General features: G+C 57.0%; 1 protein-coding gene across 1 annotated transcript; it reads left to right on the forward strand.

Annotated features, from left to right (window-relative positions):
- The first annotated feature begins 8,484 nt into the window (after positions 1–8,484).
- Positions 8,485–15,197, forward strand: DIPK1B (divergent protein kinase domain 1B). The gene is made up of 5 exons (XM_032130891.1): positions 8,485–8,708; positions 11,104–11,238; positions 12,507–12,614; positions 12,741–12,917; positions 13,435–15,197. Exons 1-5 carry the CDS (start codon positions 8,646–8,648, stop codon positions 14,245–14,247), a joined length of 1,296 nt encoding a protein of 431 aa, XP_031986782.1. The 5' UTR covers positions 8,485–8,645; the 3' UTR covers positions 14,248–15,197.
- Positions 15,198–16,059: the final 862 nt, after the last annotated feature.

Here is a 16,059-nt window from a genome sequence, read left to right on the forward strand (position 1 = left end):
AAACTACTGACTGGATTATTTAGACATGAGGGAAGGGTACCCTGCAGGTAGTGTAGCTGAGCAGGGCCCAGAATCTCTGGCAGGAGCAAGATCCCATCAGGTGCCAAGCAGAAGGGTCCACACAGCATCACTGCTGGTGGGATTTCTGTGCCTGGCTCCATGAAGAGCTATGAACCCCAATGCATTACCCTTGTCTTACAATAATCTGGCTGTGTTCTTTTATCTTTTATTTGCCTAAATTTATTGCTTCCCTTGGCAACAACATGTGACCTCCCTGTGGATGACTAGCTTCTGACTGGAAAAGAAATAGAGCCACGGAGAACATCTCCCACGTATGGAGAAGGGAAGAGAGGGAAAGCACTCGGAGGGGTATGGAGGAAGGAGGGATGTGTCCAGCTCTGGGCTGAGCAGATTGTAGAGCAGCAGGAGGCTCCAGGCTGGGAGAGTGGGTGCTCGGCAGGACCCTCTGGAGATGCCGGCTGGGCCGAAGGAAGACTGGATTTGTGCAGAATCTCACTCCCGCTGCCTCACCCTGCCTCTGCCCTTGGCTGCCCATGGCGCCTCTGGCAGCTCTATCCATCGGCCTGCTTCCTTTTGCCTCCTGCCAAGGGCCGTGTGTTGAAAGCAGCAGCTGGGTTTGGTGACATTAAACTGGGGGGAGGAGGAAGCAGCCAGCCAAACATCCTCATTTGTGGCCTTATCGTGGCACGCATGTGCGAGGCTGGGAGCCCTCACAGGAAGGGCTGATAGCAGGAAGATGTGGGTTGTGCAAACTCCTCAACACCAACCCCTCGTGACGGGTGCTGCACAGCAGCCTCGATTGCCAGGGACTTGGGGACAGTGAGGCGATCCACACATCTGCCATAACTCCTTCCAGACCTCTGTCAGTCCATCCATCCATCCATCCATCCATCCATCCATGCATCCATCCATCCACGGATCTATCCTCTTCCCTCTTTGCCTGTCTCAATTAGCAGCTGGCTTTGGGAGATGTGTCAGAGCCTGGTGTCACTGTGTGTCACCTCTGTGTAGCTCAGGGTACGCAGGACAGCCCAGCATCGCAGCACAGACGTGGTTACACTGTGTCACTTACTCCCACATGGACAGGGCTGCAGACTGGGAACCTGGACCTTCTTTACATCCGTAAGCGAGGCTGCCCCAAGGGCTGCCCCCAGTGGGATGGCATCACTTTTCCTGGAATCGTTGCCCTTGCAGAGACAGCAAAGAGGTTTGCCCTGGGCAGGAACACCACCGTCTGCTTGGCGAGGATGGTGCTAAGAGCAGTTTGTGCAAAAGATGTGGGTGAATCCCATTTCCCTCTCGCCTAAAGCGGTACATGGGAGATGAAATTTTCCTGCTGCTCCTGGTGTGGGCAGCAGGGGAGCTCGTAGGTGAACCCACACTCACAGGGGCAGAGCTTCAGCCTGACCCTCAGTCTCCACGCTGGCTCCTGCTGCTCCATGGCCACGCTCCCTGGAGTTGCTGGGCTCCTCGGTAATCACACGTCAGCGCTCTGGTGACAACAGAGTAAACAGTCGGGGAGGAACCGGGTGGTGACTCAGCGTGGTTTCAATGTGAGCACCGCAGTTCCTCGCTCACAACGGAGCCTTGCACAAGAACCAGAAGCATGAGATTGCTAAACTGCCAGAGCTTCGGCAGGTACAGCCTCCACTGGCTACTGGAAAGGCAAAGAGCCCGAGGGACTTTGACTCTGGGAATATGCAATTAAGAGAGACACATGTTTTAAAAGGCTATTAGATAACCTGAACCTTCCTTCCTGTAACCTTTACTCACCTACAAGTAACTCTATTGAAAAAGTAAGACATTATCTGCTGGGACCTTTACGCCAGCCACATGCGGATTTAAATCCACGAAAGACACAAGGCAGGATCCTGATCCACGTGAGGAATGCCAGACCCCACGGCGTGCCAGGGCTGTCAGCGAGGCTGACAACCATCAAGGATTGCAGCTGGGGATAACACACCACCAAGCCCCCCAGCACTGGCTTTTTATTTTTTTGCTCCTGGCAGACTTTGCCAAAAACATGAGATAGCAAAACCACGAGACTTCCAGGTCTTACTGTTGCATTTGTGTTTGTAACCACAGGCTGGAAATCCCCCTGCACCTCATGGTCTCTGTGCTGTGCCCAGAAATGAGATTGTGCCCAGTACAGGACACAGCCTCTGAAGCGGCATCTTGCCTGGCTGCAGCACTTGAGCTCCTTCAGACACAAGGATGTAAAATTGGAATCAGGTTTTTTTTTTTCCAAATTGCAATAGGATTAGGCTTTCTCCCAAATGTCATGGGTAAATAAAGCAAATCAAATTGTTTCTGATGGATTTTGTGCTGGTGGATGGGGCTGGATGGTTGACCTGGAGACGATGGACTGGGCAGAGAAGGCAGAGCTGTGAGCCAAGCGCTTCTTTTGGTTGACAGCCTGGGACTAGAGAGGGGTTTGTTGCATCTCCCACATCAGAGCCTCTCACCTCAGGGAGCCCCTGCTCATCATCAGCATAATGTGTCCCACCTGGGCTGGATTCCAATCATGAGGTGTACCTGGATTGAATTACCATAACGAGGCCCACCTGGGCTGGATTCCCCTAAGGAGTCCCCCCTGATCTGGATACCCATAAGGAGTCCACCTGGGCTGGAGTCCCATAATGAGATCCACCTAGGCTGGGTTCCCATGAAGAGTCCACCTGCGCTGATTCCCATAACAAGGCCCACCTGGGCTGGATTCAGCCGGTGGTGCTGAGCTCTGGGTGTGTCTCCAGGGTTGGACTGCCAGGTGCTTATGGGCTCTGTGTGCCCCACCTGTGTAACCTGAGCCAGCAATCTCATCCCCTCCTCTCCTGCAGCCCTTGATCCCTGTTCTGGGGATGTGTGGCTGTAATTACAGGAACGAGGAAGATCCTGTTTCCCCGGGGATCTGCAGGAATGACCACTGCAAAGTGGGACACTGCGGCTGTGGGAGTCGAGGCAAGGTGTGTCCAGAAAGGGACACTGATCTCCATTGGAATCTCCATCCCTGCCTCCTGAAGGATGTTTCCCTGTACTCTGAAGCATCCCGTGGCACCTGCTGGGTGCAGGCCCTTTTGGCTGAGCCATGTTCTCTCCCCAGGCTGAGTGTGGCATTCCTGGGTTGCCAGACCTGCCAGCACTGTGCCACAGCGTGTGCCAGCGCCGTGCCACACAGCAGGACTAAAGGGCCTTTGGGCTAAGTCCAGGTGTGCAATTAAACATCATTTCTGTGTCATAGGGCTGCTTCTGGAGCTGAGCTCAGCCACGGGCAGCTGCAGCACCTCCCCGGCCCCAGATCACCCTGAGGCCGCTGGTTGCTCTGCTGGGGCCAGAACCATCACTTTTGAAGGTGATCCCATCCTCCTGCTCCTGAGCAGGTCTCCTGCTCTCTTCTCTGCCTCTCCAAGGGAAAATGGGCTCCAGCACCTGCACAGACACTTGCTGGGGCCGAGCACAGGAGCTGCTGGAGAAGCAAAAGGCATGTTGCCACTGTGGAGCAGTGGAAATGTACTGACACTGCTGGGCAGGGCGGGAGGGACGGAGCAGCCCAGGGTGCTTTCAGCACAAAGACCGTTTTTCTTGTGAACAGCTCCAGTCTTGCCACAGGAATGAATTTGGGCTGGGGCTGAGCTCATTCAGGGGCTGGATCCTGGAACAGGCTGCTGGGATTGGCTGCACCACTGCCAGGCAGCAGCTTTGTTTAGTAGAAGCTTTCACAACGTGAAACCAGCACCAGCTCTTTGGGCGTGTGAAATCAGTACCCATCTCTTCCTGGGGTACCTGTGTGGGAGCAGAGGGTCTGGGCAATTGCTAGGTAAGACACTGGGGTACTTGGAATGGGATGCCACAAACTCCCCAGGTGCTGCCCTCCTGTTGCACAGCCCTGCTGGAGCTGCCACTGTGTTGCAGCTGGCTCAGGATCTCCTCCAAGTGCCAGAGTCCAGCACAAGGTGAATTCTTTTCCTGGCAGACCTCCCTGGAAATAAACCACGCGCACCTCAGCAGGCTAAAATCCGCACGGGGAATATGTCTGCATGAAACAAACAGTTGCTCGCTCTCTGTTTCCTCTGTTATTGATTAATGCCTCTTAATGACTCCAACCTAAAAAAATCTTGTAGTTGCCGTCTGTCACAGAAGATCAATGGAGCAGCATTAGCAGGAGATAGAGGCAAACTGTCCTGGGTGAGCTCTCTGCCGAGGCCAATCTGGGAGCAGCACAATCGATAGTTCAGCATGACCTCTCCCTCTTGCTTGCTTTTTTTCTCCTTGAGCTGGTTGGGCAATAAAGTCTGCTCTGAGCTTTCACCAGGACTAGATTATAACTATCCAAATTGATCTGATATGTGAAGGATAAAAGGGCCTCTTAAGCCAGCTGTCTGCACTGGCAAAACTCAAGTGGCTGCTCAGACAGGGTCAGACCCTCATCAATTCCTCGATGCTTGGGACCCTGCTCATGCCATGCGTGAAAGCTGGACCACAGTGCTGGAGGGAGACAATTAGTCATGACAAATACAATCTGACTTCTCCCCAGAGCTTTCCCAGTCAGCTGCCTGTGCTGCTGGTGCCTTTTCATGAGTGCATCGTCATTGAAGCCACCATGCCCTGTCCCTCCCATGCTCTTTTTGTGATACCTCCTTGTTTCTCTTATTTCCCTTTCTCCAGAAACTGTTGTGCTCAGTGTGTGGGGAGGAGGGAGAGGCCTTTGCTGCTTCACATGCTGAGAGATGCTGCAGCGAGCAGATGTGTCCCCAGTGAAGTGTGGGGGTCCTGGGCAGAGCAGGTGAGGGGGGGTTTCCTTTGCTCAGGGAGCCACTGCCTTCTTGAAAACCTTTTTCACATCAACCCTCCAAACTGCAGCCTCTCTCCTCACTGAAGCTGATAAACAGGGAGCTCGTGGATGATGAAGGTTGACTTAAAAACCTTGTCCAGAGCTGCTCATTCCACCTGGGCACCTTCTTCTCCTCTGAGGCCAGCAGAGCCCTGTGCCTGCTCCAAGGAATGTCTCTCTGGCCAAGCCTGACTTTGGGAGCCAAATGACCAGGGCCAAAGCCGTGCCCTGGTTCTCATGTGGAGGGGCTGGGGGCTGGCAGGGGCTGTCTGTGGGCACTGGTGAGGGAGGAATCCCCTGGGCTGTGTGTCCCGAAGCAAGCCCTGATGATGAATAACTCCGTAATCAGCTAAGCCAGTGCTTGCTCAGCCTCCTCCTCCGAGCTCCTCTGCAAGCTGCTTTTCCTCCTTGGCTGGGAAGCCCCCATGGTTGGCACACGATGGAAATCCCAGTGAGACAAGCTCCACTTCCAGAGCCAGCACCGAAGGGCTCCCAGCCACAGCCACCACCCTTTGCCTTTAACCCTGGCACTGCCTGCAGAGCCCTTGAGCTTCCCCCTCTTCCACCTCATACTTCAGGGCCAGGGACATCCCTGGGGTGTCCCCAGCACAAGGGGATAGTGGTGAAAGAAAGTGGGAGCCCCAAACAGTTCCCAGCAAGCCAGGAGCTCTGTGGGGCTGCAATCCTGGCCCAAAGCATCCAATGAGCCCCAGCACCCCCATTCAACCCCCCTTAACTTTGTAGTGCTTAATTACAAGGAGCAGGGATTCGGAGAGGAAGCGGAGGGGGCGAGCACAGGACAGATTGGAGGGAAGGTTGTGTTGGGGGTGGCAGGGCTGTCAAGCCAGAAACACAAGAACTGATTAGCATTTCTAATTATAACTGCTGCGCTCAGCCCGGCAGGGCCCGGCAGGCAGCAGAGGCAGCTGACGGGCTGTACGGAGCCAGCTGTGGATGCCACGCAGGAAGCGCAGGCGATCAGCCTCAAATCCTTCAAAGATGCACAGAAAAGAGCATTAAAGCCTGCATCCATCATCTCCGGAGCTGCGGCGCTGCCTGCGAATGCCGGGTGCCATCGCAGCCCCCCCGGGACAGAAATCCCTCTGGTTTGTGGCCATGGGGCTGATCCTGATGGCAGAGGAGAGGGGGGTGAGCATGTGCCGCTATTATGGTTCGGGGTCCCGCACCCCCTGCCGAGCAGCAGCTCTGGGCACTGCGGGTGACGGCATCGGGCTGTGCTGTCCCCAGCTGACATCCCACCCAGAGGAAGGTGGGCAGCACAGGGTGCTCTGGAGGGGACGAGGTGGCTGGGGGTCCCTGCTCACGGGTCAGAGCTGCTCTGCACTGCTGTGAGCTCTGTCTGGAGATCATTTACTCAGAGATCATTTACTCATTAGCATTTAGTCAGGTAAATATTACGGGCCAGCAAATGACCGCTCCGGGGCTGTGGCTGCCCTGCGAGCTCCCATGTCCCGAGGCCACAGTGCTCTTGGGGACGTGCCCACAGAGCCACCGCCTGGCAGGGGAGTGATCAGAGGCCAGCGCGCGGCACGCTGCGGGCTTAGCTGGGATTAGCAGGGCTTTGACCTGGAGAAACTGAAGCGACTGAATCAATCAAGGCAGTGAGTGAAAGAATTCCCAGGGAGGAGACGAGCATTGACTGATCCCGGCATCTTCTGGATGCTGACAGCGCCTGGGGAACTGTTTTCCCCACCTTCGAGCCACACAGCTCCGGGTGCCTGCCTGATGCTGGGACCCCAGACTGGCAGAGCGAGGGGAATTTTTGGGAGGGGAAAGACCCCTTGCACAGGGGCAGCGGTCCAGGCTGTGCATCCCTGGTGCCAGGTGCCAGGGACAGAAACTGGAGATGGCCACCATGGGGAGAGATCTCGCTTCCCTTGTGCGTTGAATATAAGGTATCATCACACCTGCAGAATTTTTATTACTCTTTTGATTGGATTAATTAATCATTCAGTGATAACTGCTCATTAGGCATTCTAACAATCAATACTAATCACTTAATTACTTGGCGTATTAGAGTTTGGGCTGGTCTGCTCATTCCTAATTAGATTCGCTGGACAATCCACCCCTGAATTTTGCAGAGCCCTGCAGCGGCATTCCATGGATTTCAAGCCACACTCAGCCCTGGCCCGGGTGTGTCATTTCCCATCTCCATCGAGGGTTCACCATCCACTCTTGGCCTCCAAAGTCAATGTTCAAGGCACAGGGATCTGCAGGAGCAGGGTGAACAGTGAGAGTGGAATGCCTCCAGCCATGCACCTTCCTGTCCCTGCTGTTTCCCAAATTACCGACCCCACCGTCAAAAAGAAAAACAAATCTCAGAGGCTCTTCTCTTTTCCTGTCTTAATTAAAACTGAAAATCAGAGAACCATCCTGGCTTCAGTGGGATGGCAAAACCTGCCTGGATGGGGGGCTGTGGGTGGCCGAGGTGATGTTCATGGTCCCCGTAACCGCAGCAGCGCCCTGGGCAATGTCAGCCCAGCCCACACAGAGGTCAGGGCACAGCTCTGGAGCAGCAGGGACCTCCTTGGGGTTAAAAGCAGGCAGCAAACATGCTGCAGGATTTGGGGGGTTTCAGTCAGTTTTGTGTGATTCTCCTTACTCATCACCACTGTTCGGATTAGTCCAGCAAAGGCTTTTGCTCATTAGGCCCTGATTACTTGGTGCTTGACACTGAGTGGTGCGCTTGACACTCACACTGAGCGGGGATCTGGGCTTGCAGTGACCAGCTTGTTTTCAAAGGTCATTTTGAGCCAAACTCAAAAGGAAGGAGCAACCTGAACCATGAAAAGAGGGCAAATGGATAATCTGAAAATTTGCTGATAGCAAGCAGGAAATTATCTTAACAATGACCTCGTGACTGAGCCTCCCAGATCATTTCCCACTACGTTATTTGCTGTCCCCCTTGCTCTAACTTGCCTGTTGTTGCCACTGCATCCCCCTGGATGGGGCTGTCCCTGGCCCGGCTGACACAAAGCAGCCCCTGTCTTGCCGTGAGGTTTCCCTGCCCAGCCTCAGTGCGAACAGCGAGGACCAGCCAGTGCTGCTGCTGGGCTTCAGGGTGGGGAAAGGACACAGCGAGGAGGAGAAGGAGCAGCAGTGACGGCAGGGCTCAGGCCTGAGGGGATGCAGCCCCCGAGCTGTGCTCGCAGGTTTCCTGCTATGGGCAACAAGGAGGCAGTCTGGCCGTCTGTCACCTAAAATGGCTTTTAACAAACCTGGAGTTGCTGTGAGTGCTGGGGGCCAGGTGGGATCAGCGTCTCTGTGGAATCCTCCCTGCTTTGCCGGGACCATCAGCCAGGGCTGGGAGAGCCCCTGTGTGGTGGGGTGAGCCTGGGGATGGGATCCCCGAGTGGGTGGAACCCCGGGCTGTGGGAAGAGCCAGGGAATGGCATCCCCAAGTGGGGTGCGCCGGTGGATGGGAGCCCCGGGCTGTGGGATGAGACCCCCGGCTGGGATGCCCAGATGCGGAGCGCTGCATTGGGCTTGACCCGGCGGGGCCGAGCGGGGCAGTGCCGGGCAGCATCCCCCGGCTCCCCGGGCTGCGGCGGAGCTGCGAGCGCCGCCCCCACCTCCCGCACCGCCCCGCGCCGGGCGGAGCCGCCGAGCCCCGCGGGCCGGGCCGGGCGCTGCGGCGGAGCGAGCGGGCGGCGCGGCTGGGCCCCCCTTCCCCGGGCCCCCCGGCCCCCCCGGCCCCGGCGGCGGTGCGGGGGCCGCGGCCGCCCCGGCCATGCCCCCCGGAGCCTGAGGCCCGCGGCCGCGGGGCGCCCGCAGCATGCGGAGGATCCGGCGGCTGGTGCATCTGGTGCTGTTCTGCCCCTTCTCCAAGGGCCTGCAGGTACCGGCAGAGGGAGGATGCGCCGGGATGGAGGATGCGGGCTCGGGGATGCGCCGGGCTGGGGGGATGCGCTGTGATGGGGGGCGCGGGCTCGGGGATGCCCGGCTCCGCATCCTGGCACCGGCCGTGCACAAAGGGACGCTCCGCCTCTGTCCCCCCGACGCCGGTGCAAGGAGCTGGGGGCCGGGCAGCGGCACCTCGGGGGTCTGGAGCGGCACCGCGGGGGTCTGGAGCGGCACCTCGGGGGTCTGGAGCGGCACCTCGGGGGTCTGGAGCGGCACCGGGGGGGTCTGGAGCGGCACCGAGGGCCGCAGCGGTTGCATAACCCGCGCCGCGCTCCGCCGTGCCGGAGCCGGGGAGCACCAGGGCAGCCCAGCCGGCAGCCCGCAGCGCTGGGTGCAGCCGCCGATGCAGCAGGGCAGGGATGGCTCCTTCCTTCTCTTTCTTTCTTTCTTTCTTTCTTTTCCCTCCTCTTCCCATGCCTGAGCTGCCGAGGGGCCGGGCACCTGCCTCAGAGCTCCAGCGATTCTGGGGCCAGGGATGTCAGAGATGCTGGACTGGGTGTTTTCTCTGCAGCCGTGGGATGAGAAACCCTGACTCTGGCAAAGATTCTGGAGCAGAGGGGTTATCCCAGAGGGGATGAGGGGACATGGGAGGGGTACCCGGTGGGCAAAGGGTGCTGGCAGGAGGTGGGTGCAGAGCTGGGACTGCTGTGAGACAACCCCCGTGTTCCCAGGGGAGCCGCAGGGATGGAGCAGGATTTTGTGATGCTGCGTCCATTTTGCCTTTGAAGTCGGCTTCAGCCCAAAGTCACTTCCAGTTCCTCCAGAGTCACCCTTAAACTAAACAGAGCAACTCTCACAGGGTAACACCCTTTGCTGCAGGGAAGGCAAAGGGGAGAGAAACCCCTGTGCCTTGAGACTGAGGCGTTGGAGGAACCCTGAAAATCCAAAATCCAAGCAAAGCTCGGGGGAACCTCTCATTGAAATGCATCCCCCACTCCCACGTTTCTTTCCACCATTTAGGGGATGATGAAGCCAGTGCTCCCCCTGCCATGCTCAGGCCACAGTCCTGACCCCCTTCTGCCACAGGAACATGATGGATTCTAAGTCAGCATAAGCAAAAAGTGACATTTTGGCTTTTCCAAGGTTTTCCAAGACATATCCCTAGTGGGAATTCCCTGGAAGAGCCCCTTTGCTGAGGGCAGGGGGCCTCACGCACCCACCCTGGGCAGTTTTGTGGGGCTGCATTGCTGGGGGGGATCTCAGGGTCTCAATGTGTCTGACTTCAGGGCCATGAGCTGGTTCTCAGCCACCCACACTTTGCCAAGTCCTGGCCGTGCTTGGCTTCTCTTTAATTTAATTTCACGTTAATTAGCAGTGCCATTGCTCGACAGGCAAACCAGGCACCCTGGCCCGCTTCACACTTCGGGGTTTCCAATTAATGGAGAAATGCCACAATCTCAAGGCAGACCTGCCTGCTCTCACCCTCACCTGCCCATTCCTGTGGCTCCCAGAGCCCTGACAGCTCCTGGAGAGGGGCTGAGGAGGAGTTTTGGGGGTGGGAGTGGGTGTGGGCTACAAGACCCAAGCGAGGATCCCTGGCAGGTTTTAAAGGCGCTGCACCCACTCAGATCCAGCCCTATCCCAGCAGCACGCTGTGGTCTCACCGCTGTGAGGAGAGAGGACGGTTTGGACGTGGTCAAAGGCCAAGGGATCTGTAGAATAATCTATAGAAATGGGATGGAATGGTTTGTTTAATGCAGGGATTCATTCCCTGCCCTTTGGAACTGCCGGGATCTGCTCCATGTTACACGAGCCAGGTGAGCAGCCTCTCTTGCGGGAGGCCAGATGGCAGCAGTGCTGCTGTGGCAGGGTCAGGGGGAAGAAACAAAGCCAACAAAGCAAAATCCTGCTGAGAGCCTCGGAGCTGTTTGCACAGAGCATCACCCGGGAGCTCCCAGGTTTGTTACTCACCCGCTCCCTCGCAGGAGCTGCTGTTGGGGGCTTCCCCTGCCCGTGGGGCCTTGTAAGGGGGGGTTCTGCTGAGAGGGGTCTCCCCAAACAGGAGCAGAGCTCTTGCAGCCCCACTGGGGTACCCTGGGCTTGCACAGGGGAGGAGAGCGGGAGGATGTGGCCGCAGCTCCCAGGGATGCTCAGCATCCAGCTCCTTGCAGCCCAGCCCTGTAATCTCCCTGCTTTTAGGGAATTTTAAGTGACCTACTTGCAGCAGGAGTTGCATAAGAGACTGATGAATATATATAAAAAAGGCTGAAGGTTTCCCCAGCGCTCAGGTCGGTTTGAGTGGCAGAAGCCGTCCTTGGCCAGCTGCCGCTGCCCTGGGCAGAGCCCTGCCCTTCCAAAAGGGTTTCAAAAGCGTTTCCTTTCCCTTGCAGGGCCGCCTCCCGGGCGTCAAGGTGAAGTACCTGCTGGTGGTGTGGCTGGGCATCTTCGTGGGCAGCTGGGTGGCCTACATGCACTACTCATCCTACTCCGAGCTGTGTCGCGGCCACGTCTGCCGGATGATCATCGTGAGTGGCAGCACAGCCCCGTGGCTCCTGTTTGGGGTGCTGGGTGAGCCGGGCTGGGGGAGCCCCATTTCCATCCTCCAAGCCCCAAAGCTGGGATGAGGAGCCCTCCTGGCAGCTGCTGCCCTGGCGCCGTCCCCGACATCGCACGGAGCTCGGAGCGGGAGGGGTGACCTTACCCTGCCAGGGCGGCGGTGAAACAATTGAATGAGATGTCAGAGGGACGCAGCCAGGGCAGACGAGGGCAGATCCGTGTCTGTGCAGATGGAGCTGGAATGTCAGGGCAGGGAGCAGGATCTGTGGGCAGGGACAGCATCACATCAGATCCCCCAGGCTCTTCAGAGCAGGAGGGAAAACGGGAGCAGTCAGTCCATGGTACCTCTCTGTGACTGCTGGTGAGTCCTACAGAAAGCACCAGAGCTCCTTGTGGCAGCTTGGCGTGGTGTGCTTTGCCCCTGTTCGGGGTTTGCAGTGGGGTGCATGTTCCATGTTCCCCACGGCATCCCAGCGCGACGTCCCCGGGACGGCTGTGCGTGCCCCTGGCATGGGAGCAGGTCTGAGCCCAGCCCAGGCGAGGAGGGGAAGCTGGGCTCTGTCAGAACGAGCCTCGTTGATCAATCCCTCAGCAGAGAAGGGAGGCAGGAATTGCCATAACAACAGCGACGATCGTTTAATTTGATTTTCTGCCTGACTCCGACCGCGGGGTCTTGGGCGCTAATTCCTGCTCGGAGCTGGGGCTTCCAGACGCCGTGTCTGGCCGTGTCCCCTGTGAGCAGCTCCAAGGGTTAATTCCCATCCACAGCAGAAAAGAAAAAGGGAAAAGATGCAGCGAATGTCTGCAGCTCCTGCTCCCAGCCCTGAGGCTGCCGTCCCCTCGCTGAGGAGCTGCAGAGCTGCAGCCTCTCCTGCCCAGGGACATCTCCAGCTCCAGCCCAGCTGCGGATCAGAGCCACCGTCTGTCCCTGTCCCTGCCGCCCCCTGGACTGGGGCCAGCCTGGTTCAGAGCAGGGACTGCTGCTCTGCTGGGCAGCCTGAGCCTGTGCACCCTCATCCTCACCCAGCTCCATGCTGCTCTCTCCTCCAGCCCTTGGAGCTCTCCCAAATCCCTGGATTTACAGCAGCAGCATCCAGGAACAAATCCCTGACGTCCCTCCAGCAGCACAGGGGGTCCCTGCCATGCCAACCCCACCATGCCCAGGGCACTGAGCCATCCCTAAGGGCCAGTAGAAATCTGCCCCCGCTGAGCTCCTTTCTCTCCTTGCCCTCCCCAGTGTGACCAGTACAAGAAAGGGATCATTTCTGGCTCCACGTGCAAGGACCTGTGTGAGGAGCGCAGCCTCCTGTTCCAGCACTGCCTCTCCTCCTCCCCCAGCCAGCAGGTAGGTCTGTGCCCCCCACCACGGCAGGGGATGGGCACCCCCATCAAACCCTGCAGCTCTCCCCCTCAGCCCAACCTAAACCAGAACCCAGCTCCCTCCATCGCTGTCCCCCTCCCTGTGCTCCAGGTTTACAGAGGGCTCTGGAGGGACAGGGAGGTGATCATCAAATGTGGCATCGGGGACGCCCTGAGGGCCGACAGCCGCCCGGACTCTGTGCCCAGGAGGGACGTGGTGCTCTTCGACAAACCCACACGGGGAACCTCGATGGACGAGTTCAAGGAAATGCTCCTCAACTTCCTGAAGGTCAGTGCAGGGTCCTGTGGCATCAGAAGCACCAATTGTGTTTTTCCTTCCCTTCAAACAAGAACTCCTCCTGCCTGTGCCCTCCACCCACTGCTGGGTGCCAGGCAGGGCTCTGTGCCATGCACTGGATTAGTGGAGAAAAACCTCCATTCTCTCCCAGGAATTCTTTTTTTGTGAGATTTCAGTAGCAGCATCCCTGGAGGCCGCTGTGCCACGGCTGTGGGTGGTATCTGCTGGGCAGAGCTGATTTGGTGGCCCTGGTAGTTACTCCTGTTGGGGCTTCTGCAGCAGTGGTGGGGTGGCAGCTCTGGCAGGAGGGTCTACAGCAGCCCTGAGGCTGGTAAAATTCTGCTGGAGCTGGATCTGTCCATGCTATGGTACTGGATTTTCTGCAGTGTGGTCACCATTTCCTCCTCTCCCCAGCTCAGTTCTTTGCTCCCCTGGTTCAGTTTTGTGATGTGACACCCAAACATGGGGAGCTGTGAGGGTCTGATGCCTCTTCTTGTCCTGTTTGCAGTCCAAGTTGGGGGATCAGCCGTCTCTCCCCGCTCTGGTGAGCCGGATCATCACCATGGCAGATGTGAACCGGGACGGGAAAGTGTCCCTGGCAGAGGCCAAATCCATCTGGGCACTGCTTCAGCTCAACGAGTTCCTCCTCATGTTCTCCTTGCATGAGAAGGAGCACACGGCCAAGCTGCTGGGGCACTGTGGGGACCTTTATGTCACCGAGAAGATCCCGCACACCTCCCTCTATGGGCTGGATGTCCCCCCTTTCCTGCAGTCCCTGCTGCCTTCCATCGTCCACCAGCTCATCCACCAGTGGTTTGCGCCAGCCTGGCCCCGGCGCGCCAAGATCGCCATCGGCCTCCTGGAGTTCGTGGAGGAAATCTTCCACGGCACCTACGGGAACTTCTACATCTGCGAGAGCAGCCTCAGGAACGTGGGCTACAATGACAAGTACGACTTCAAAATGGTCAACCTGAGGAAGGTGGCGACGGAGATGACAATCAGAGGCTTCCTCAAGGGCCGGCACTGTGAGCAGAACGGGGACTGCACCTACGGGCGGGACTGCACGGCCATGTGTGACAAGCTCCTGAAGCAGTGCAAGAGTGACATGGTGCAGCCCAACCTGGCCAAGGTGTGCGCGCTGCTGCAGGACTATCTGCTCTACGGAGCTCCCCTGGAGCTGAAGGAAGAGCTGCAGAAGCAGCTCCGAACTTGCATGACCCTCAGCGGCCTGGCCAGCCAGATGGAAGTGCACCACTCCCTCGTGCTCAACAACCTCAAGACCTTGCTCTGGAAGAAGATTTCCAACACCAAATATTCCTAATGGGGGAAGCATGGCCCTGGAGTTTCCGATCTGTGAGCTTGGAGTGAGGTCCGAGGGCTGAAGGCCTGTTTGTCCATCCTCTCCCCCCCAGGAAAAACACACCCTGCACAGGGAGTTCAGCAGAGCTGCAGCCCCTTCTCCTTCATGGAAACCAAGCATCATGACTTCCACCACCCAGCAGGATCAGGGATGGGTCGGCAGAGCAGAGCTGGGACGTGGCGCCGGGCTGAGCAGGCTTGGGGGAGGGAGAAGACACGGAAAGGGATAAGGAAGCAGAGCCCAGCTGGATGCATCTAACTGTTCCTTGATGAACAGGAAAGCTGTGCAAAGCGATGGGAATGAATCATTCATGCTGTACTTGTCACATCTCCTTTTGAGGAACGTCTCTGATGTAAATAAACAGCTTTTACGTGAATCACACCCCGTACATCAATAGCCAAACAGCAGCCTGTTAAGTACCAGCTTGTTTGTGATCTAAAAAGGAGGAAAAGGTAGATTTCCCCATTCAAAAGTCTCTCCTTAAGTGTTTGAGTCATCTGCCGTCAGATCCAGCTGTCACACAGGAAGCAGATAAGCTGTCTGTTGCACCGTGGAGAATTCTTTGGTTCCATTTTTAAGTGCCTGACCCTGACAGTGATGCCATGGCTTGTGTGAGGCTCCCCCCAGCTGCTCCTGCCCCCAGCCTGCAATTGGCGGCACAAGCCATTCCCTCACGCGTCCGACGCCAAGGATGGCTTAAAGGCAAAGGGCTAAACACGAACAGTTCTGACCCCTTCATGTGCTCCGGGTGTCACTGCCCACCACACTCAGAGCAGGGATAAGCCAACCTCTTCGTTTAATTCTCCAGAAACTAAGCTGGGTTTGCCCTGCAGAGGTTGAAGGTTAATAACAGAATAATCCAGTGCTTCTCTCATTATTAAAATGAATTTCCAGGCAAAGCTTTTAGCAGGTCTCCAGACATTTTTTTTTTTGGCTGTGTCTGTACTCCCGGGACTCCAACTATGGCCATTTCTTTTAAATGCTCAGTTATAGCAATCCCACAACTCTGGGTAGGGAGGAAAAGCTGGATGAACTTCCCCAGGTTGCTCTGTTCCCAGCACAGCTGTATTCCTGCTGCTGGAGCACGTGCTGCTTCTCCTGCCAACAATTCCTTAGGGGAGAGAGCATGCAGCTGATGTGCAATCACAAAATAAAAATACACCTGACAGTGCAGCACCAGGGCTGCAAGTTTAGGAGCCCTTTGGGGAGAAAGATCAGGATTTCCTTCTGGTGATAAGGATCCTCATCATCTCTCACCGGGGATGTTTTGGTGTCAGGAGTGCTCTGTATTCAGCAGAGCCACCGGAGCTCACTCCCTGTTGAGGAGCTGCCTCTGAAATGGAATTGGAAAGTTGAGCACTCCTAAGGATTCTGTGTTTGAAGGTTCCTCAGCCTGGACTGGGCAAAGGCACTGCCAAGGTCCTGTGTGCAGGTGCAGCTACACCTGCATAGGAGGGAAAGCCAGGGCTGGAATTCACTGGAATTCAGTAAAGCAGCTCCAGGCAGCCACCCCAGCTCCCCATCCATTGTCCTGCATCCCCATGGCAACCAGCTCCCCTGACAAATGCATTTCCTCCTGCCAGTAGCAAAGGAATTCAATGCCCCTGCCAAAATCCCCTCCTCAGGGCGTCAGAAAAGCCATTTTTCACCCTTCCTTGTTTACTCCCACTAAATCCCTGCTGCTCCCTTCCCTCAAAGCAGTGTTAAAGCACCTGGGAAGTGAAGGAAAACCCTTTCCTCCTAAATCAGAACTTCTGTAAACATCTATGATGA

This window comes from Corvus moneduloides, chromosome 21 (genome assembly GCF_009650955.1).
Source record: "Corvus moneduloides isolate bCorMon1 chromosome 21, bCorMon1.pri, whole genome shotgun sequence".
Lineage (NCBI taxonomy): Eukaryota > Metazoa > Chordata > Aves > Passeriformes > Corvidae > Corvus > Corvus moneduloides.

Excerpts from the sequence above, each read along its gene's own strand:
- DIPK1B (XM_032130891.1), top strand. The coding sequence starts at position 8,646 with ATGCGGAGGATCCGGCGGCTGGTGCATCTGGTGCTGTTCTGCCCCTTC. Across the intron at positions 12,615-12,740 it reads CCTCCTCCCCCAGCCAGCAG|GTTTACAGAGGGCTCTGGAG; the intron begins GTAGGTCTGTGC and ends CCTGTGCTCCAG. Across the intron at positions 12,918-13,434 it reads TGCTCCTCAACTTCCTGAAG|TCCAAGTTGGGGGATCAGCC; the intron begins GTCAGTGCAGGG and ends TCCTGTTTGCAG.